Source organism: Hyaena hyaena, unplaced genomic scaffold (genome assembly GCF_003009895.1).
Source record: "Hyaena hyaena isolate Hyena2069 unplaced genomic scaffold, ASM300989v1 scaffold_67, whole genome shotgun sequence".
Classification (NCBI taxonomy): Eukaryota; Metazoa; Chordata; class Mammalia; order Carnivora; family Hyaenidae; genus Hyaena; species Hyaena hyaena.
The window spans coordinates 3251900-3275747 of record NW_024080699.1 but is presented as its reverse complement, the minus strand read 5'-3'; the positions used below and the strand labels follow the sequence as shown (position 1 = coordinate 3275747).

At 39.3% G+C, this 23848-nt stretch overlaps 1 protein-coding gene across 1 annotated transcript in view; it reads left to right on the top strand.

Annotated features, from left to right (window-relative positions):
* The window catches only part of CATSPERB (cation channel sperm associated auxiliary subunit beta), a 120003-nt gene that overhangs the window by 80885 nt on the left and 15270 nt on the right, over positions 1-23848 (top strand). Inside the window, exons 19-23 of the mRNA XM_039232511.1 lie at positions 7810-8000; positions 10336-10674; positions 15172-15311; positions 18402-18599; positions 19395-19505. Of these exons, the coding sequence (XP_039088442.1) occupies positions 7810-8000; positions 10336-10674; positions 15172-15311; positions 18402-18599; positions 19395-19505 (979 nt within the window). The remainder of the gene's footprint in view (positions 1-7809; positions 8001-10335; positions 10675-15171; positions 15312-18401; positions 18600-19394; positions 19506-23848) is intronic.

Below are 23848 nucleotides of genomic sequence, written 5' to 3'. Positions count from 1 at the left end.
TTTATATTTATATATATATATACAAGTCACTCTTTCCCCCCACTGGTGTGTGTGTGGGGGGGGTTCTGTCTCTCTTCTGCTTCATTGTGTTCCCTTTATCACAGTGACTAAAACTCTGTGTAACACCCCCTCCTGGTTTTTCTTGGCCTTTGTCCTTGCATTTAAATGTTACATTCTGCTTGTCAGCTTCCATTAAGGGTCGGGAGGAAGCACCAAAAAACAATAATCTGTTAATAGAAATTGCCTCTTGCAGCCAAATTCTCCCTGGTATCTGAGTTCAATCTTGGGTGGAAATTTCTGGCTCTTCTCACAGTGAGATAATTCTTAAAAAAAATTTTTTTTTCAATATTTATTTTTGAGAGAGCATGTGCAAGCAGGGGAGGGGCAGGGAGAGAGGGAGACAGAATCCCAAGCAAGCTCTACGCTGTCAGTGCAGAGCCCAATGTGGGGCTCGAAATCACAGACTGCAAGACCATGATCTGAGTTGAAGTCAAATGCTTGACCGACTGAGCCACCCAGGTGCCCCAAGAGACATTCGTTTTATGGACATTAGATTTACAGTCAATGTGACACTGGATAAGAATGCAGAAAGAAGAGTCTTTTCACTAAAAGGTGCTAAGACAGTGGCCTGAGCTGAAATCAAGACTGAACCATCCAGGTGCTGGTAGATAATTCTACCAGAACTACAGACCCAAGACAGCTTCCTGACCCTCTATAATGGGTAGAGAGTTATTATTTTCTACTTCTCTCATTCTGAATGTTTTTGCCTGTGCCCCATGGATGAGTGGCTTTGCTTCCTGTCTACCAGTAGCCTCGAGCCTTTACCACAAGGGGACAGGGGAAGGGGAGAAGGGAGGGAAGCAGGGCTACGGTAGTGACAGCACCCACCAGCACCCACCGTCACAGTACCGATCACCTCTTTGGATGCCTGTGTGCAAAAGTGGTTAATGTCCCACCTCCCGTGGCTTAAAGCTTTCGCTCCCTATGAAAGAAAGTTCAAGAAAGTGAGTGATACTTTATGTCTGTTTCCTCCCATCCTCCGTGCTGCCTGGACACCACAGGGGGGTCTCTCTGGTCAGTTGTGCTTCTCCAGTCTTTCTCATGAGCCTCCAGGGATGCCCATGGGAAGGAAGGAACTTGTGAGTTCAAAAGAGACACCTCTGAAAAGTGCCCCAGCTTCCAAACTCACAATGTGAACATATATTCGGGTTTTCTTTTTTATTTATTTATTTATTATAACATTAGCTGATTCTTTCTTGTGTTGTGGCCAACACTGGATTTCTCCCTCCCAAGCTCTTCCATAGGTAAGCCTCTTCCTGTGTTCAGACTCTCCGTAGAGTCTTATTCCCCTTATTCCCCTGGATTTCATTGTCATTGTTTATCTTAGTTGGTGACCTTAGTTCTCTGATGGATTTACGGAAAGTGATGACTTTGTGCTTTATTTGCTCTGTTTTGTTTTGTTTTCTTGTTGGATTGATCTTCCTGCCTCTAAAGCAAAATCAGAAGTTTTATAACTAGGGGCGCCTGGGTGGCTCAGTTGATTGTCTGACATTTGATTTCAGCTCAGGTCATGATCTCACAGGTTTTTGGGATCGAGCCCCACCCTGGGTTCTGCGCTGAGTGTGGAGCCTGGTTAAGATTTTCTTTCTCTAATTCTGCCCCTCTTTCCTGCTCACACACTCTCTCCCACTCTCTCTCTCTCTCTTAAAAAAACAAAACAAAACTGATTTCTTACCTCTCCCAGAACAGTAGAGCTTGATTACTCCCAACAGAAATTGTAGGCACTTCAATAAAAGAGACTTGAGTGGAGAAGGGAAGAGATATCTTTGGTAGTTAAGGTATCTCCCTGGCCATTGGTCATTGACTTCAGAGGCAAAGAGGGTAATTTTTTTTTTTATCATTAATAACCTTTACTTTTTAAAATTTTTTTAAAGTTTATTTCTGAGAAAGAGAGAGTGCGAGCAGGGGAGGGTGGGAGGGTGAGAGAGAGAAGGAGACACAGAATCTGAAGCAGGCTCCAGGCTCTGAGCTAGCTGTCAGCACAGAGCCCGACGCAAGGCTCAAACCCACGAACCGTGAGATCATGACCTGAGTCAAAGTAGGACGCTTAACCAACGGAGCCACCCAGGTGCCCCAATAAACTTTACTTTTTAGAGAAGTTTTAGGTCGACAGCAAAACTGAGCATAAAGTATAGAGTTATAACCCAGCCTCCACACCCACATACACAACCTTCCCCACTGTCAACGTCTTGCATTATGGTGGTACACTTGTTACCTACAATGACATAACCATCACCACCCAAAGCCCATAGTTTATATTATGGTTCACTCTCAGTGTTCTATATTCTGTGGGTTTTGACGAATGTATAATGACATGTACCAATCTTATAGTACCATACAGAGTAGTTTCACTGCCTTAAAAATCTTCCGTGCTCTACCTATTCATCCCTTGCTCCCCGATAACTGATCTCTTCAGTGTCTTCATAGTCTGTCTTTCCCAGATGTCATATATAGTTGGAGTCATTGCAGTATATTGGAATCACAAAGTATACAGCCTTTTCTGATAGGTTTCTTTCACTTAGGAAAATGCATTTAACTTTCCTTCATGTCTTTTCATGCCTTGAGAGCTCACTTCTTTTTAGTAGTGAATTAATATTCCATTGTCTGGATGCACCACACTTCTTTATCCATTCACCTACTGAAGGACACCTTGGTTGCTTCTAAGTTTGGGGCAGTTATGAATAAAAGCTTGTATAAACATCCTTGCTTAGATTTTTGTGTGAGCTTAAGTTTTCAACTCATTTGGAACCATACCAAGAAATGTGATCGCTGGATCACATGGTAAGAATACGTGTAGTTTTATAAGTGGCTGCCAAACTGCCTTCCAACATGTACCATTTACCATTTGGCATTGGTATTCCCACCAGCAATGAATGAGAATTCTCAATGAATGAGAATTCCTGTTGCTCCACATTCTTGAAGGCATTCGGTGTTGTCAGTGTTTTGTATATTTGCCATTCTAATAGGTGTGGTGTCTCATCATTGTTTTAATTTGGATTTCCTGATGATATATGATATGGAGCATCTTTTCATAGTCTTAACTGCCATCTGTATATCTTCTTTGGTGAGGTGTCTGTTGAGATCATTTGCCCATTTTTAAATTGGGTTGTTGATTTTCTTATCACTGAGTTTTAAGAGCTCTTTATATTATAGAGGATCAGATCATGCCACCCCAAAATATTCCAGTTTGGCGTAAGGATTGTTTTCAGCTGAAGGCAACTGAGAAGAAACGGACACAAGAAAAAAAAGTCTCTAACACAACACCCAAGTTTCCCCTTCAATAAAACACATGTAAGGACAGTGACGCATAAGGACAGGCATTTCAAGACATCACACAACTGATAAATGACACAGCTTTTATTTCTCCTCTGACCTTCTAACAAAGAACATAGATTTTTTTTATCATTTTCCTGAATTCTCATCTTAAAAAAAAAAAGTGAGGCAATTAAGCTCATGTGTGTGCACACAAACACACACATACACACAAAGAAAAAGAAAAAAAATCTCTGCCCTCTCCTTCCCCACCAGGAAAAGCAAGGTGATTCCTAATCTCCAGAAACTTCTAAGCCCAGAGGCCTGAGTGGAATCTACATAGCCAATTTTACTAAACACGACTTATCTTTCATTAGTTTCCCTCGGAGATATATTTACTTTTCCCATTTGCCATTCCTGAAAGCCTAAACCCCTTTTCCTTTGCCTTGTCACTTTTCAGATTACTGTTCTTTGTTAAAATGCTTTGTAAGCCCCAGGTTCTAACTACCCCTTCGAGTTCCTCAGAACTGAGGTTTCTTTCATGTGTAAACATGACACACAGGTTAATAATTCTATTTGTTGGGGTGCCCGGTGGCTCAGTTGGTTAAGCATCCAACCCTTGGTTTCAGCTCAGGTCATGTTCTCACAGTTCGTGAAGTTGGGGTCCTTGCTCACAGCACAGAGCCTGCTTGAGATTCTCTCTCTCCCTCTATCTCTGCCCCTCCCCTGCTTGCTCTCTATCACCCCCCCCAAATAAATAAGTAAGCATTAAAAAAAATAAACTCTATTTGTTTTCTTCTGGTAATCTGTCTTTTGTCAGTTTAATTTCCAGGGCCTCAGGTTCAGAATCTAGGGAGTTAGAGGGGGAAAAAAACGGCTGCTTTTTTTTTTCTCTACAGTTTATTTTGGTAACATTCCTTTATCAGATGTGTCTTTCGCAAATATTTTCCCCTCGGTCTGTGGTTTGTCTTCTAATTCTCTTGACAATGTCTTTCACAGAACAGATGTTTTTAATTCTAATAAAGTATGGCTTATCAATTTTTTTCTTTCATGGATCATACCTTCAGTGTTATAGCTGAAGAGTCATCCCCATACCCAAGGTCATGTAGATTTTCTCCTATGTCAATCTTGTATGAGTTCTGTAGTTTTGCATTTTATATTTAAGTCTGTGATCCATTTCAAGTTAATTTTTGTGAAGGGTGTAAAGTCTGCATCTAGATTTTTTTTTTCTTTTACATGTGGATATCCTAAGTGAACATTTTTTAAATGGATTTTTTTCCCTTTACTATAAAGTACTTGCTCAGTGTAAAATTTCTTAGGAGTCAGATAAACTTGAGGTCACAACTGCAAACATTTTGATGAGTTACCAATTAATCCTTTTAAATATGCATTTTTAATTTTTTTAATTACCATTTTTCACTTTTCTTCTTTCATTTATTTTTTGTTTCTTCCAAGATTGTATTTAAATTCAAGTTAGTTAACATGTAGTGTAGTATTGTTTTCAGGAGTAGAATTTAGTGATTCATCACTTACATGTAGAACACCTGGCTGCTCATCACAATAAGTACCCTCCTTAATGCCCATCACCCATCTTTTTTTTTTTTTAATCTTGTATTTATTTCTGAGCGAGAGAGAGACAGCGTAAGCAGGAGAGGGTCAGAGGGAGAGGAAGACACAGAATCTGAAACAGGCTCCATGCTCTGAGCTGGCTGTCAGCACAGAGCCTGACGCGGGGCTTGAACCCACAAACCGTGAGATCATGACCTGAGCCAAAGTCGAATGCTTAACCGACTGAGCCACCCAGGCACCCCAATGCCCGTCACCCATCTAGCCCCTCCCTCATCCACCTCCCTCCATCAACCGTCAGTTGGTTCTCTTGTTAAGAGTGTCTTATGGTTTGCCTCCCTCTCTGTTTTTATCTTATTTAATTTTCCTTCCCTTCCCATATGTTCATCTGTTTTGTTTCTTAAATTCCACATATGAGTGAAATCACTCTGATAGACTTATTTCACTTAGCATTATACACTTTAGCTCCATCCACATTGTTGCAAATGGCCAGATTTCATTCTTTATGATGGCTGAGTAATCCACTGTATATGTATCTATATCTATATTATATCTTCTTTATCTATTTATCAGTCAATGGACATTTGGGCTCTTTCCATAATTTGGCTTTTGTTGATAATGCTACTATAAATACTGGGGTACCTGTGCCCCTTTGAATCAGTATTTTTGTATCCTTTGGATAAATACCTAGTATTGCAATTGCTGGGTCATAGAGTAGTTCTATTTCTAATTCTCCAAGGAACGTCTAAATCGTTTTCCAGAGTGGCTGCACCAGTTTACATTCCCACCAACAGTGCACGAGTGTTCCCCTTTCTCCACATCCTCGCCAACATCTGTTGTTTCCTGAGTTGTTAATTTTAACCACCCTGACTGGTGGGAGGAGGTATCTCATTGTGGTTTTGACTGGTATTTCCCTTGTGATGAATGATGTTGAGCTTTTTTTCATGTGTGTCTTAGTCATTTGAATGTCTTCTTTGGAAAAGTGTCTTCTGCCCAATTCTTAACTGGATTATTTATTTTTGTGCTGTTGAGTTTGGTAAGTTTTATAGATTTTGGATACTAGCCCTTTATCCAATATGTCATTTGCAAATACCTTCTCCTGTTCTGCAGTCTGCCTTTTAACTTTGTTGATTGTTGCCTTCTCTGTGCACAAGCTTTTTATCTTCATGAAGTCCCAATAGTTCATTTTTGCTTTTGTTTCCCTTGCCTCTGGAGATGTGTATAGTAAGAAGTTGCTGTGGGTGAGGTCAAAGAAGTTGGTGCCTGTGTTCTCTTCTAGGATTTTGATGGTTTCCTGTCTTACGTTTAGGGTCTTTCAACCATTTTGAATTTATGTGGTGTACGGTGTAAGAAAGTGATGCAGTTTCATTCTTCTGCATATCGCTATCCAGTTTTCCAACGCCTTTTGTTGAAGAGACTGTCTTTTTTCCACTGGATATTCTTTCCTGCTTTGTCAAAGATGAGTTGACCATACAGTTGTGGGTCTACTTCTGGGTCCTCTACTCTGTTCCATTGATCTATGTGTCTGTTTTTCGGCCAGTACCATGCTCTCTTGATGATTATAGCTTTGTGATACAGCTTGGAGTTTGGAATTGTGATGCCCCCTCCCCCTTTGCTTTTCTTTTTCAACATTATTTTGGCTATTCAGAATCTTTTGTGGTTCCATACAAATTTTAGGATCATTTGTTCTATCTCTGTGAAAAAATGTTGGTGTTATTTTGATAGCAATTGCATTGAATGTGTAGATTACTTTGGATAGTAAAGACATTTTAACAGTATTTATTCTTCTGATCTGAAAGACTCCACCAAAAAATTGCTAGAACTAATACACGAATTCAATAAAGTCATAGGATACAACATCACTGTACAGAAATCTGTTGCATTTCTATGTACCAATAATGAAGCAGCAGAAAGAGAAATCATGGAATCAATCCCATTTATAATTACACCAAAAACCGTAAGTTACCTAGGAATCAAAGAAGTAAAAGATCTATACCCTGAAAACTTTATAACACTTATGAAAGAAATTGAAGAGGACACAAAGAAATGGAAAAACATCCCATGCTCATGGATCACATTACTTCTTTCATTTAGACATTAGAACATGACCACTTTCCTTATATACTTAAAAACACTTTCTAAATACAATTTGAATAGTTACATCTATTCTAACTAGATCATGTATTATCATTTACTTAATTATCCTATTGTTAGCATTTCTTATTTCTAACTTTCATCATAATGCCATAATGAACATCTTTGTGTGGAAACCTTTTTTTTTCTTTTTCTGTGTTTCAAGTTATTGCCTTAGGATAGAGCCCTGTTAGTAGACTTAATGGAATCGGAGGGGGAGAAATAAAGGTAGAGGTCTTCATGCATAACATCAATTTGCTTTCTGGGAAGCTTGCACTAGTTTATAAACCATCAGTTGTGGATGTGTGCTAATCTCCACTCAATTCTTGCCACTCCTGAACCCTGTCATTTAAAAACCTCTGCTATGGGGCACCTGGGTGGCTTAGTCGGTTAAGCGTCCGACTTTTGCTTAGGTCATGATCTCGCGGTTCGTGGGTTCGAGCCCTGCATCGGGCTCTGTGCTGACTGCCAGCTCAGAGCCTGGAGCCTGTTTCAGTCTGTGACTCCCTCTCTCTCTGACTCTCCCCTGCTCACACTGTCTCTCTCTCTCTCTCCTAGAAATAAATAAAAATATTAAAAAAAAAATAAAAATCTCTGCTAATCTTTGATGGGTGAAAAATTGTATCCAGTTGCTATAGCTGACATCGCATTGATTGCTAGTGAGGTTGAATAAACGATAATCAAATATTCATTTGTTAGCCATTTGTTATATATTTGTAAATCATATTTTCACAAACTTGCTCATTTAAACCAGTGTTTTACCCAGATGGGTTTGCTGTTTGTTGGTTTGGTTTTTAGGAAAACTGGAATGGCTTATATAAGAAAGGTGTTACAACATAGCTCTCCTGAAGGATTTTTGTCCTCTGTTATTACGGAAGTGATAGACCCTTTCGGAATAGAAGAAGAGAATGAGAGCTCTTGTTTGTCTAGTTCCCTTTCCATTACTCAAGCTGGAAATGCCACCTATAAACTTACTCTTCAATCACAAAGTAAGTATAATAATACAGCACATCTCTGATGGCTAAAAAAAAAATATGAAGAATTACTTTTTTAAGGAGGATTGTTCATGCTTATTTATAAAACAGTATGTTTCAAAATTCATCCAATTGACAATCTTCTGGTCTACATACTCAGGTTCCTAGAGGAAGTTTTGGTTTCTAATATTATAAGACCTAGCTATAATTTCATTAATATTTCACCAATACTAGTGCCTTTCATTTATGCCTATAATGTTATTTCATCTTAAACAGTATTCAGGAGAAGTGGGGAAAAAAATAGGAAGTTCAAAAAGAAAGACGTCCATGTAGATTTTGCCCTACATACTAAGATGAATTTTTAATTTTTTTTCTTTTTTTCTAAGTCTATTGTCAAGTTGGTTTCCATTTAACACCCAGTGCTCATCCCCACGAGTGCCCTCCTCCATGTCCACCAGCCCCTTCCCCTCCCCCCCACCCCCATCAGTTCTCAGTTTTTTCTCAGCATTCAAGAGTCTCTCATGGTTTGCCTCCCTCTCTCTCCCCCACTATTTTTCCCCTTCTTCTCCCCCATGGTCCTCCATTAAGTTCCTCCTAATCCACCTATACGTGCAAACATATGGTACCTGCATACTAAAATGATTTTAAATCACTGTTAAGTAGGATATTTCTATTCCAAGGATTACATGTGGTAGATAGAAAGCCAAAGTTTGTATAGTTTACTGTAAGGTTGTGGATTTTATTGTGAGTAAACGGGGAGTCATTGGAGGGTTTCATACAGAAAGTAACATGACTGGACTTAGATTTGAACAAGTTCACTTTGGTTCCTGTGTTGAGAATATGCTGGGTAAGTAATGGAGAGAGTTCAAGAAGGAAAGATCAAGAGAAATCAGTTTCAATATTGCGGTAATCAGGTGAGAGATTATATTAAATTTAAGACGTCTGTTACTCATCCAAGTGGAGAAAAGAGTTCATATTTAGGAAGGCAAAGGTGAAGTTCAGGAAAGGCATCTGGACCTGAGAGAGACTTGAGCCATCAGTACATGTATGATAGTTGATGCTATGAGACCAGATGACACAGCTGGAAGATGAGTGTAAATAAGGAAAGAAAAAGCCTAAAATGCAATCCATAGCATTCCAACAGGTCAGGAAAGGAGAGCTGACAGCTCAGAGCCTGGAGCCTGCTTCAGGTTCTGCGTCTCCCTCTCTCTCTACCCCTCCTCTGCTCATAATCTGTTTGTCTTTCTCAGAAATAAATAACATTAAAATTTTTAAAAAAGAAGGAGGAGGAGGAGGGAACCAGTAGTTCAGGTCAGATGAGGAAGGAAAACTAACCAGCAGATCCGTGTGAAAGTTACTGACAAAAGCTTTTGTTGGGTGTAGTAGTGTAGATGAAAGTCTAGTTGGATTAGGTCCTAAACATTAGGAGAGCAGAGGAATTGAAGACAGTGAATGAAGGGAATTGTCTTGAGGAATTTTGCTATAAGGGGAGGAGAGAGATTACGTGGCAGTCGGAGGAAAGGTGGGAAAGGATTTTCGTTGGTTTGTTTAGAGTCGGAGAAATTAGATCATGTGTACGTGATAGAGAACTGTGAGGGTCTCTTTTGACTGTTTCTCTTTACTTTTTCAGAATAAGGAGAATATTGGTGGTGGTGGTATGTTTCATGTCCTATCAAAGACCTATGTTTCAAAGACCTATCATTACTTGATTGTAATGACCGCCCTTTCCTTGAAATAGCCTTCGTTTGGCTCCCTGCACATCCTTGCTTATGGCTTTTCTCCACTCCTTGCTTCGTCTACTTTGTGAAATCTTTCTCCTTTCCCATTCCTTACATGATGGTAGGACCTCATGGTCCTGCCCTAAAGTCTAGTTTCTTTTAAATCTTCATGATCTTCCTAAACAATCAATTATTCATCCACTCAGCAAATATTTGTTGAGGATCTTCTATGTAATAAGCACACCTTTAGGTATTGGGGAGTCGCTGGGTATGTTATCCTTCTCTTGTAGAATCATAAGAAAGATTCTAAATTATTAAGGCTCTTGGCAGTTCTATAGTAAAGAAATCAGCCGTCTAATCATTATTTAGCCCTATGCGGGTGGGGTTTTTTTCCGCTGAGGATTTTATAGAACTAGTTTCATAATAAAGGTTAAAGTATAGGTTTGTGCCTGACATATTTGTGATACACGTTCTAGAAAATAATTTGAATCCTGACCTCAGAATCTGTCCAACGTGTTCTCTGGTTAAGACCATAGTTTAAAAACTCAAATTGTGGTTTCACCAGTTATGTCCACCAGTATGCTTGGAGAACACTGGCTATTTTATTTTATAATAAATGATTCCCATTTCAGCTCCAGGTACTGTTTCTTCATTTCAAGATCTGGATATAGAGAAGACGGTGATGATTCCTGGTTACAGCAGCTTCCTGATCATAAATGTTTTAGATGACAAGAATGCTATAGCAGTTGCTACCATGCCTACAACAGTACTCAATAATATGACCTTCCCAAAAGACTCCTGGTTCTTATACAACCTTGGGCACAAGAATGGACGAATGTGGGAAATATATGCAAAACCATGTAATTACTGGTTTCAACAACATGATGATTCCCTATCCCTCAGTGTCCTGAAATACATTGACCTGGGGAAATCTTATACTGTAGAAGTTAAGGTCATCCCTAATACAAAAGGTAAGCTTATTTTTACTGGGAAACATCTAAAGGAGATGTTGTTTTTCTGGAATATAAAATATACACTCTGATATTTCCTTTACCTTTGGCTTACATAGTATCTGGTATTCTAATAACAGTATGAGCTTCTAACAACAGAATGCTTGCTTACCGTGTGTGAGGCTCTGTACTAAATTCTTTTTATGTATTTTTATGACTTACAACAACTCTAAAAGGCTAGATTTTAATCCTCATTTGCAAATGAGGAAAATGAATTAAGTTACCAGACCCAGTTTACACAAGATTTTAGTTTAGATTTTTATTGTCCTCCGAAAAGAAAACCTTTTAATTACTTTGGTATTGTTGTAATTATTTCAAGCATTTATTTTAAGCCCCCCTCCAAAGGCTTTTAAAATAGAATTCTATACTTTTCCATGACATTTATTTATTATAAAAGTAATGTGAAACTTAATTTTTTTTAAGTTTTTTTTTTATATATGTATATTTTTATTTATTTCTAGGAGAGAGAGAGAGACAGCGTGAGCAGGGGAGGGTCAGAGAGAGAGGGAGACACAGACTCTGAAATAGGTTCCAGGCTCTGAGCTGGCAGTCAGCACAGAGCCCGACGCGGGGCTCGAACCCACGAACCGCGAGATCATGACCTAAGTGAAAGTCGGACGCTTAACCGACTAAGCCACCCAGGTGCCCTAATAATGTGAAACTTATTAAAGATGATGGAGAAATGGCATACTGGAAAAATAAAATAAAACAAAAATTTTAGTTAATAACTGAGCTAGAAAGAGAAGCGGGAAAGATATAAGGAAGGGAGCAAAAGAGAAGAAAAGCTCATCACCAAAAATTAAGAGGAAACTCAAAGCCAAATAAATTGGCTATTTTGTGGCTCCCTGAAGGGTGTGAGACTCAGATATAGGCCGTAGAGACAGATGGATAGATTTTAATGCCCAAGCATTGGTAGAATATACTTTGTGGTAGGAGGTTGGAACCAAGACAATTAAGTAAAACTAACAGCTTAAATAATGAAGAGAGGATTATGAAAACTCTACCAGCAAACCAAAGAGGGAACTCAGGGGGTTATCATCTCCTTGAGACTCAAAGTGGAAAAAAAGATCTCCTGTAAAAACTCCAAACTCCAAGACTGTGTAATCCCCAGAGACTACACGTCAGTTGCAGGAACCCCAAGCTGAGAAATAATCATAACACCTGGGCCCTAGCATAGGCAAGCGTGATAGAAATACTTTCATAACCCAGGGAGCATAACTTACATGGAAAAATCAACACCCATTAAATGTGAATTGAGGAAAAGAATTTTATTTTTTAAAATATTTATTTTATTGGGGCGCCTGGGTGGCTTAGTCGGTTAAGCGTCCGACTTCTGCTTAGGTCATGATCTCGCGGTTCGTGGGTTCGAGCCCCGCGTCGGGCTCTGTGCTGACTGCCAGCTCAGAGCCTGGAGCCTATTTCAGTCTGTGACTCCCTCTCTCTTTGACCCTCCCCTGCTCACGCTGTCTCTCTCTCTCTCTCATAGAAATAAATAAAACATTAAAAAAAATTTAAAATATTTATTTTATTATTTATTTTGAGAGAGAGAGGTGAGAGAATTTGCAGGGGAGGGGCAGAGAGAGAATCCCAAGCAGGCTTCATGCCCAGCATAGAGCCTGATGCAGGGCTTGATCTCACAACCATGAGATCATGACCTGAGCCACTTAACCCACCCAGGCACCCCAAGGAAAAGAATTTTAAAACCATGTAAGAAAACGACCTAACGTAAGAGAGAGTCCACAAGCTCTCCCCAAGAACTTGAGACTTAATCTCTAAGAACTTGAGATAATAGAAAAATCAGAAAGACACAATAAAACAAATACACCTAAAACTCTCAAAGAGACAAAACATATGAACCATGATGAGAGGACAAAACACTGCTTTTTAAAAAGAGCTCATTTGAAAAGCAGAACCAAATACAATTTATACAAATGAAAATTACAGCCTTTGGGAAAAAAGTGGAGGACGTCTATTTCTGTTTCAATCAATATTGTGGACTTAAATTTTGCAGAAAGCTTCCCCCTGAAACCCTTAGAATCCTCTCCTTGATTCTAGGACTCACTGTGCACAAGTTTAGAGTTTTAATTTTATATTGTTAAATTTCTGGGTCTTTAATTCACCTAGATTTTTGTCTTAGAATATTGTAGCCATAAAACTCCTAGAAGAAAACATAGGGAGAAAGATCCTTGACATTGGTCTTGGCAACGACTTGGATCTGACACAAAATTCAAAGGCAGCAAAAACAGAAGTAAACAAGTGGGACTACATCAAACTAAAAAGCTGCTGCACAGCAAAAGAAACCAACAGAAAAGTGAAAAGACAACCTACAGAGTGGGTGAAAATATTTGCAAACCATATATATAATAAGGGGTTGGGTTAATACTTAAAATACATAAGGAACTCATACAACTCAATACCAAAAACAAACAAAAATCTGAAGTAATGTAATTAAAAAATGGGCAAAGAACCTGAATAGACATTTTTCAAGGAAGACATATGAAGGACCAATAGATACATGAAAAGGTGTTCGACATGACAAATCATTAGGAAAATGCAAATCAAAACCATAGTGAGCTATCACCTCACACCTGTTAGAATGACTAGTATCAAAAAACCAAGAGATAGCAAGGACTGCTGAGAATGTGGAGAAAAGGGAACCCTCATGCACTACTTGTGGGAACGTAAACTGGGGCAGCCACTATGGAAAACAGTATGGGAGTTCCTAAAAATTTTTAGAACTACCATATGACCCAGCAATCTACTTCTAGGTGTCTATCTGAAGGAGATGAAATCAGTATCTCGAAGAGAGATCTGCACTCCCATATTCATTGTGACATTACAGTAGCCAAGATACGGAAACAACATAAGGTTCGGCTGATGGATGAATGGATAAAACATGGTGTGCGTGTGCACGATGGAATATAATTAAGCCATAAAAAAGAAGGAAATACTGCCATTTACAGCAACTTGAATGAGCCTGGAGGATATCATGCTAAGTGAAATCAGCCACATAGGGATAGACCAGTCCTGTGTTATCTCACTCAGATGTGGAGTCTAATTTGTAAAAAGTCTAACTGACAGAAATTGAGAGTAGAATGCTGGTTGCCAGGGGTATGAGAGTAAAAGAGAAATGGACAGATGTTGGTCAGTAGATACTTCTCATTGTAAAATGACTGAGTGCTGGGGCATGGTGACTATAGTTAATCATCCTGTATTGTATCCTTGAAATTTGCTAACAGAGTAGATCTTATATGTTCTCACCACATACACAAAGTAACTGTGAGGTGATGGGTGTGTAATTAACTTATTGGGATGATCATTTGACAGTGTGTATGTACACACACATGTGCACACGCACACACGTATATATACATGCACGAAATCATCATATTATGCACTTTAAATATATATAGTTTTGTTTGTCAGTTGTACCTCAATAAAGCTGAGAGGGGATGTGGAACTTCAGCGCCCTGCATCGACCCTGCTAAATCAGAATCTGCATTTTAACAGAATACCCAGTGATAGTTTAGGAAGCACTGGCCAGATCACTCTGGTTTAAGGGAAACTGTCGCAGATGAGACTTCAGGCTACTCATTTCCTGCTTCTCAGCCCTGACTTACTGATTAGTAAGGATGGAAGTGAGAGGTCAGCCAAATCTCTTTTTCTATTAAATTTCTCGGTATGGAGTGATTGCAAGCAGGTGGCCTGCAGGCAGAGACTGGTCTCCTGTCGTGGTGTGTTAACTGCCTAGTTTTGTTTTGGCAACAGTGGCTGGCAGCTCTTTTAACTGAGTGTGCACCCTTCCGTTTCTTCCCTGAGCCATCCCTTTCAGTGTGACCAGTACTGTCCAAGTGACTTTCCATGCATTCGAGAACTTGGCTGAAGAACGAGAAGTGGAGGGGAGCGATATTTCTGTGAGAAAATATTTGCAAAGTTAAATTTTTCTAAGAACCATCAAAGTTAACTCTATATAAATTCCTAACTGTATTTGTGCCCATTACGCATCCTTCATAATAGATTCTGTAGATGTTCTAGAATCCTGATTAGTCTGCCATTGTGAAATTGTCCAAAATTTTCATGATTATGGGGCACTTGGGTCACTCATTTGGTTAAGCGTCCAACTCTTGATTTCAGCTCAGGTTGTGATCTCACAGTTCTTGAACAGACTTGCATCGGGCTCTGTGCCTACAGTGCAGAGCCTGCTTGGGATTCTCTCTCTCCCTCTCTCTCTGCCCCTCCCCTGTCCTCTGTCTCTCTCTCTCTCTCTCTCTCTCAATAAATAAACATTTAAAAAAATAAATAAAAAATAAAATATTCATGATTTAATATTTTTCTTTTTGTTTAATTTCCAGGAAAAAATATATCTATATTGAGAGAGATAAATACATATAGATATCGATATTTTAGTATAATTGACATCTAATGATTTAATTTTAACCTTTGGCCTTATTTCGATAGGTGTTCGAACACTTGAAATACCGCTACTGAATGTCATTGTTGGAAACCCAAATTTGTTAGAAGTTAAGACTGAAGGCTCTTTTGATGATACTGATAGCTATTTAATGAAAATTTCTGCAGCTAGCAACGCTTTACGTCAAGTAAGATTTTAATTACCAAAAAAAAAAAATCTATTAATTATGGAAAACTTAGACTATTAACTAAGAAAAGGAGGGAATATCACACATAATCCTGTCTATAAAGAATGACTAAGCACTTTTAACATTTGGGAATTGGCAAAAGGCAATGTAGCATTACAGAACAGAGGGTGAATGAGTGAGTTTTGGGGAAGACTGACTGGTATAGAGTTTACTGTCTGTGAACTTGGGAAGGTCCCTTTACCATGGCTCAGTATCCTCATCTAGAAAATGGCGATGGTAATGATAAAACCTACCTCATAGGGTTGTTTTTGAGAATTAAATGTAATAATTCAAGTAGGACATGTAAAACAATGTCTACAGGCTCAGTCGGTTGGGCCTCGGAGTTCGGCTCAAGTCATGATCTCGCAGTTCACGAGTTCAAGCCCCACATCGGGCCCTGGGCTGACAGCTCAGAGCCTGGAGCCTGCTTCAGATTCTGTGTCTCCCTATCTCTCTACCCCACCACTGCTCATGCATGCACGCTCTCACTCGCTTGCTCTCTTTCTCTCAGAAATAAATAAACATTAAAAATCTTTTTTAAAAAATAAAATAATGTCAGGGCACCTGGGTGGCTCAGTCGGTTAAGGGTCTGACTTCAGCTCAGGTCATGATCTCACAGTTCATGAGTTCAAGCCCCACATCAGGCTCTGTGCTGACAGCTCATAGCCTGGAGCCTGCTTCAGATTCTGTGTCTCCCTCTCTGTCTGTCTCTCCCATACTCATGTTCTGTCTCCCTTGTCTCTGAATAGTAAATAAAAGTGAAAAAAATTAAAAAATAAAACAATGTCTGGCATGTAGAAAATCCTCAGTCGCTATAAACTGACAGTATTTTTCTTTTCTTTTTCCCCCTAAAACTGGGAGAGCTTTGTATATACACTTTGAACATTTTGCCCTTTCCACTTAACAATGTGGCTTAATCATTTTGAGTCACTAAATACTTCTCTACGTATTCCAAAATTGTTTTGATCATGAAGACTTTCAGATACAGACACGAGGAGAATTTCCATGTACTTAAGACTCAAACAGTAGTCAAGACATTGCTACTTTTGTTTTATCATCACCCCCTCCCCCAGCCTGTGGTTTTTGGTTTATAGTCTTGAGATATTTTAGAATGAAAGCAAACATCATGTCATTTCACTTCTTATATGATTCAATATACATGTATAAAAAAATATGTGATTCTCTCTCACGTAACTATTGTCATACCATTGTTTTTCCTAAAACTTTTTAACCTAGTTTTTTGGCATCTATAGGGTGCCAAAACCTAGCCCATAATCAAACATCCCCCATTTTTAAAAAAATATTTTTATAATTGTTTTGTTTGCATTTGGATCCAAACAAGATTCGCACAGCACGTGATTCTTTTTCTCTGAAGTGTTTTTTGTCCAAAGGCAGGTACCAGTCTATTTTCTTCCCTTGCCCCTGAATTGTAGAAATCAGGTCAGTTGTGTCATAGAATGTCCAACAGTTTGGATTTCTTTTTGTTTGCTTCCTTGTCTCTTATTTAGCTTGTGCCTCCCCCAACCCCAACCATAGTCTCTTTAATAGTAGAATGAATTCTGTTTAGATTCTGGTCCAATGTATTTTGGTACAACTTTAAAAATACATCATGTTTAATGGCTACAGAGGTACAGAGTCTACAACATCACTATAGTTATTAGTATTTCTACATTTTTTAAATTCCCAAAACACTTTAAAATTTCAAACAGATTTTTTTCAATTTTGTTGAATATTCAACAAAATGTGTTCAAGGTTCAAACGCACATATTGTGCATAAATTCCTACTAAAAACATATCTTTGTGAACTACAGCAATTGCTAAGTGTATATCTTCTTTTCAAGATGAATACCAGTAGAAGTTATTTTATTCACATTATCCAAGCAAATCTCCAGGTGCTCGTCAGTGAAGGGGAGAAGCATCATTAGTCTGAGTAGAGGGAAATAATGGTGTTTATTTCATAAGCTTTCTCATTTCCTGTGTTGCTCACAGCTGTTAGGATGCAGTGTACTTCTTCCTGGAAAAGAAAGTGTTTTCTGTTATGTTTTATTCTCAAACAGATCTTTATGGTCGTTAAACACATCTCTCTATTTCTATTTTTACCCTTTTTCTATTTCTTTCCATATATTCTTTAATTTTCTTAATATTTTTTGCTATTTTTGAGAGAGAGACAGACCATGTGCAGGGAGGGGGAGAGAGAGAAAGAGAGAGAGATGGAGACACAGAATCTGAAGCAGGCTCCATGCTCTGAGCTATCAGCACAAAGCCCAATGTGGGGGCTCAAAATCACAAACAACAAGATCATACCCTGAGCTGAAGTTGGACGCTCAACCGATTGAGCCACCCAGGCGCCCCTCTCTTTGTATAGTCTTTCATTGGTCAGTGTGTTAGTTTACTTGGGCTGTCATAACAAAATACCACGGACTAGGAGTCTTAAACCACAGAAGTTTATTTTCTCATGGGTGTGGGGGCTGGAGGTCCCAGATCAAGATGTCAGCAGGGCTGATTTCTTCTGAGGCCTCACGCCCTGGCTTGTAGACGGCCATCTTTTCCCCATGTCTTTACGCAGTCTTCACACTGCATGTGTCTGTGTTCAAATTTCCTCTTGTTAGAGGAACAACCATCATATCAAATTAGGGCACACCCTGACGACCTCAGTTTAACTGAATCCCCTCTGTGAAGGCCCTGCTTCTTCTTCTTCTTCTTCTTCTTTTTTTATTTCTAGGAGAGAGAGAGAGAGAGACAGCGTGAGCAGGGGAGGGTCAGAGAGAGAGGGAGACACAGACTCTGAAATAGGCTCCAGGCTCTGAGCTGGCAGTCAGCACACAGCCCGATGAGGGGCTCGAACCCACGAACCGCGAGATCATGACCTAAGCGAAAGTCGGACGCTTAACCGACTAAGTCACCCAGGCGCCCCTGTGAAGGCCCTGCTTCTAAATAACAGCCACATTCCGAGAGCCTGGGGGTTAGGGATTCAATGTACAAATTTTGAATGCACACAGCTGAGTCTAAACAGTTACTTTAAATAACCTTCATTTACGTGGATATTTCCAGGGTTCAACCTCATTGGCCTTAATTGTCTGGGGAGCATCTACTGAGTGTTTGGTCACAACAGTCATACCAATGTTGAAAAACAGCTGCAGTTACCTCAAATCTATGCATCACATTCCGAGTGAAACTATCCCACCGGAAGACTGGATTAGTGGCGTTCACAAAGATAGTCAGGGTTTCAATATGATCAAAACTTTGCCGGTAAGAAACCCAAGCACGTTGTTATAAGGGCACGAGTGACCTACTGCTTTTGGGTGATTGGCTGGCCATTTTGTCTTAGCATTTCTTTCCTAAGATACTCAGAACACCCCGGTTATTTTTCAAATTTCTTGTCATCTCGAAGATGTGATTATTATTTATTTCTAAAATACAAGAACTTCCTGGAATAATGATTTTTCTTGGTAACTCAGTGCCACCATTTAAAAAATCATTTTATGCTATATTACGGTGGCAAAATCTTGGGGATTTTGTAATATATAGTGATTTGTCATTATGTTGCCCTGTTTAGGGCTGATACCTTACTGGTTCCATTTTGATGTAGTTATAGTTTTAATTTGTGCCTTGTCAGAATTCTGTGACACCTTAAAATACATATATTATTATTCTTTGCTGACTAACTTATTGCTTATCATTTTCTCTGACAAAACAAATAACCAAACTTGAAGTTTTATTTACTAAAGACACCACTAAGATTTTTATAAAGTGTTGAAACTTTATTGCATTTGTTTTATGATAGCTATTTTACCGACTGGCATTTTTTTCACTTGTTTTACAAGTCCCAAACAGTTCTATTACCATGAGTTGCAGTTGTCAAAATTCCAGAAAAATAAGTTGTAGGGAGTGCAGAGGGAGTAGAAATGGACTCTAATACCCAGAACCAAAAATTAAAAATCTGTATATTTGCTTTGAATGCTTTTATGGAAAATCAAGATTTTTAAATTAAAGACTTAGTAAATAATAATGAATGACATGTTTTCTTTGTTTGATCATTTACAGGTCAACTATAGGCCTCCATCCAATATGGGAATTGCCATTCCACTCACAGATAATTTTTACCATGCAGACCCTAGCAAACCCATACCGAGAAATCTGTTTCCTAGGTCAAAGGTAAAGAATTTTTTCACGTATAAACCAGCACTTATTTGAATTTGAGAAATCATTTAGCAAAATTACAGATGGACCTAACTGCAGGGATTAACTGAGAAGGTGCATTCTAAACGCTGTTCTACCTGCCCTCATATGTCAGCGCTGTTATTATTACTATGAGGACTCCCTTGGTTCTTTTTAATTTTTTTTAATGTTTTATTTATTTCTAGGAGAGAGAGAGAGAGAGAGACAGCGTGAGCAGGGGAAGGTCAGAGAGAAAGGGAGTCACAGACCGAAACAGGCTCCAGGCTCTGAGCTGGCAGTCAGCACAGAGCCCGACGCGGGGCTCGAACCCACGAACCGCGAGATCATGACCTAAGCGACAGTCGGATGCTCAACCGACTAAGCCACCCAGGCGCCCCATGACTCCCTTGGTTCTCTTCCCCTTCCTATAGCCCCCTCTCCTCTCACTGCTGTTGCTAGATGTGGCTTTGAAGCCAAGAAGCCTAAATGGACCCCTTTCTCCTGGCCGCTCCCTGTTCCTATCTGTATTGCCAAAGGGATACGTGGGGTGAGAGTGCCTTTCCTCAAAGGAAAGGAGCCCCCAGGCCCATTTCATGTCCAGCATAGTGCAATGAATGGTTGACCTCGAGGAAAGAAGACTGTTTGAGCCAAACCAGGCACATTTAAAGTGCTGCCAAGGTTCTTCCTAGAGAGCAACCAAACCCAGCAGCACCCTGCCGCTGGAGCGTGCGGTGAACACAGTAGAAAGAACAGAGAGAAACCAGTGGGTTCAGAGGAAGAGTATGTGATGGGGCACGCACCTCCCTGCCTGTAGGCATGCACAGACATCCGCATCCATTCCACAGCCGCGTGCGCTAAGTATGTACACGCACACATAGGCAAAAACACAAAACGGTTCTTTCTTTTGTTCAGAGCTCCCCCTTGTCACCCCATGCAATTCAGAGTCAAGTCAAATTCTCACAGTGGTCTATTAGGTCCTTCACGATTTGGCCTTGACATTGTGTCTGACCTGATTTCCCTGGGTTAATCTGTTTTCGCGTGGTTCTTCAAATATGCCAGACATATTTCCAGCTCAGGACCTTTGCAGCTGAAAAAATCCCTGTGTGGAATGCTCTTCTGCCAGAGAGCGCATGGCGCACTCTGTCACCATCCTCAGGTCTTTGCTTAAATGCCACCATCATTGTGAGGCCTGCCTTCGCCACTCTATTTAGAATTGGAAGCCCCACCTCCATTGTCACCCATCCTTTGTGCCCCTTCTCTCCCTTATTGTTTCTTATTGCACTTATTACAACTTTATAGATCTTACTCTTTTGTTTCAGTTATCATGATTCATAAAAAAGGTAAGCTATATAAGTCAGGGTTGTTGCTACTGATTTGAATCTATCTTTCTAAAAAAAATTTTTTTTAATGTTTATTTATTTTGGAGAGAGAGAGACACACAGAGCATGAGTGGGGGAGGGACAGAGAGAGAGAGACAGAGAGAGAGACAGAATCCGAAGTAGGCTCCAGGCTACAAGCTGTTAGCACAGAGCCTGACGCGGGGCTCGAACCCACAAACTGTGAGATCATGACCTGAGCCGAAGTCGGACACTTAACTGACTGAGCCCCCCAGGTGCCCCTGAATCTATCTCATTCTCTGCTGCATCTTTAGCACCCAGAACAGCGCCAGACATGAGGAGTGCTTTAAGACTGTTGGACAAGCCAGTAATACACATTTGTGCCTATATATTATACACATACCACATGAGGAGGTTGACTTCTTGTTGAATCTTGCATTTTGGTGGAAGGAGCTGGATGCCAGGCAATGATCAGCTATAATACTGAGTTCTTCTTTGATTCCCCCATTTTTCTAAAGATAAACCCCGTAGTGTCACTAGAACCAAGCTTCCACTACTGAAATGTGATTTTACTATATTTACATAGAAATCCTTAATTTGTTTGGGTTTTCAGGATTCCCTGACGATTTGAATAGTAAATGTATCTAAGTTACAGCTAAATCAGTAATTTTTTAGTGTACTTTTTTTGTGCAGTGCAGCCAACACATATTCATTTCAGTGTTTCTGGTGTGATCAGCTACTGTACAAACAGATGTTCTCTGAGGATACAGCAACAAACAAGATAAACAGATACTTTTATAGATCTTTAATGTAATGGAGGAGAAAAGGAATTAAACTAAAAAGTTGTGCAAATTAAATACCATTTCTGAGCAATATGGCCATGCATAACCTGAAGCCGAATTATCTAGGCATATTGTTGCAATGCAGCTTTCTCCATCGTCCCTCATAGCTCCTGCATCAGAAACTACGGGTGCAGTCTTAAAATTTGCATTAAAGAAAAATCCCCCAGTCGATCCTTACTTATCGTTAAGTTTAAAACAGCCAAGTAGTAGAAACAGACACAAAGCACACAGAATGAGTGTGGGTCAGGAGCATATAATCTAGTTCAAGGGGGTCAGACTGAAAGAGGAGCGGGGGTGAGCCAAAAAAGAAAGAGTAAGGCAGGGTGTGGAAGAGGCTAAGGGAGAGACAGAGAGCATCCTGGAGAGAAGCCACCATCACAAGGGCAGTCATGGGAAAGAGCTCCGTGGCTCGGGAGGACTGAGAGGTGTGGAACCCAGCCAGTGTGTCTGGGTAAAAACAGAGAATACGCACTCCACACAGTCCGCATGGAACCTCCTTACAAAGCGATGGCTTACTTTGTAATAAAGTCTTCATGAATTCCAAAAAGGCTTAATACAGTCCATATTCTATAACTTTTTTTTATTTTTTATTTATTTTTAAATAGTTTGTTGTCAAGTTGGTTTCCATATAACACCCAGGGCTCATCCCCACAAGTGCCCTCCTCCGTGCCCATCACGCCCCTCGCCCCCCACACCCATCAGTCCTCAGTTTGTTTCTCAGTATTAAGACTCTCTCATTCTATAACTTTAAATCATTCAAATTTAAAAAACACAAAAAATGCAAGAGGAAAATAGTATGTGCACACACACATAGGTCTTTAATTCACCCACCCCTAAATCTGTCTAGTCTGACTTGTGAGAAATCCTAAATAAAATACTACCAGCAAGTCAAATGCAGGAATACACCAACACTAGTATATCAGGAGACTATAGGGTTTCTCCTAGGTGACAAAGTTTGAGCATATGAAAACATATTAAAATAATATACTTTATAAATGGAGTGAAGGAAAACTAATCTCGACAGAAGCCATAAAACATATTTGATACAATGTAAAGTTCACTTCTGAATAAATATCTGTAAACCAGAAATAGAAGTGATACCACCCAATCTAATAAATAAAGTCTGTGAGAAGACTTTAGAAAACATATAAAATTCAATAGTAGAAGCATTCATGCTTTAAGGCTTCTATTTTATTTTGTTCTGTAGGGTCAAACAAAGCCAACGTGACAAAAAATGAGGTATAAATATTGTAAAGAGACAAAACTCACCATTTCCACATATAATTACTTAGAAAACATGGAAGAAATGACTGAAGAAATATTAAAATGAATAATAATTATCACTAATGTAGTCCAAAGGATATCAGATCACAAAGAAAAATCAGTAACGTTCCTATATATCTGTACTAATTAATTAGAAGTAATAACGAAACAACCCCCTCTTCATCTGCATACAATAACAGATGTAGAATTTAATCTAAACTTGTGTGCAAGGCAGGTATGAAAAACATTGTATGATTTAGGTGAAGCACATATAAGACACCTAAGAAAGTCTTATGTCCTTCATGGGAAGGTTCACCATTAAAAAGCTCCGTTCTCGCCCGATTAATCACACTGCATTCAGTGCGATTACAATCAAAACTACCAGGGTACGTTTGAGGGAAACAAAATGGGATTATTCTAAAGTTCATAATGAAAAAATTTGTATTAATTAATAATCTGAAGGGGCTCCTGCATGGCTCAGTCAGATAAGCGTCCAACTTCAGCTCTAGTCATGATCTTGCAGTTCATGGGTTCGAGCCCTGTATTGGGCTCTGTGCTGTCAGCTCAGAGTTGGAACCTGCTTCAGATTTTATGTCTCTCTCTCTCTCTCTCTCTCTCTCTCTCTGCCCATTCCCCACTCATCTTCACTCTCACTCTCTTTCTCTCAAAGTAAGAAAATATTAAAAATAAAATAATAATAAATAACCTGAAGAACAGAAAATGAATTGATTTGTCCTCCTATATATAAAAAGTAATTAAAATAATATAGGATCACTCAAAGTAAGCAGATAGAAGGAAATAATAAAGATTACAGTGGAGGTGAATAAAAAAGAGAATTGAAAAACAGTAGAGAGAATGAACTTTTACTTCATTATTAATGGATATGTTTGCCCTATTA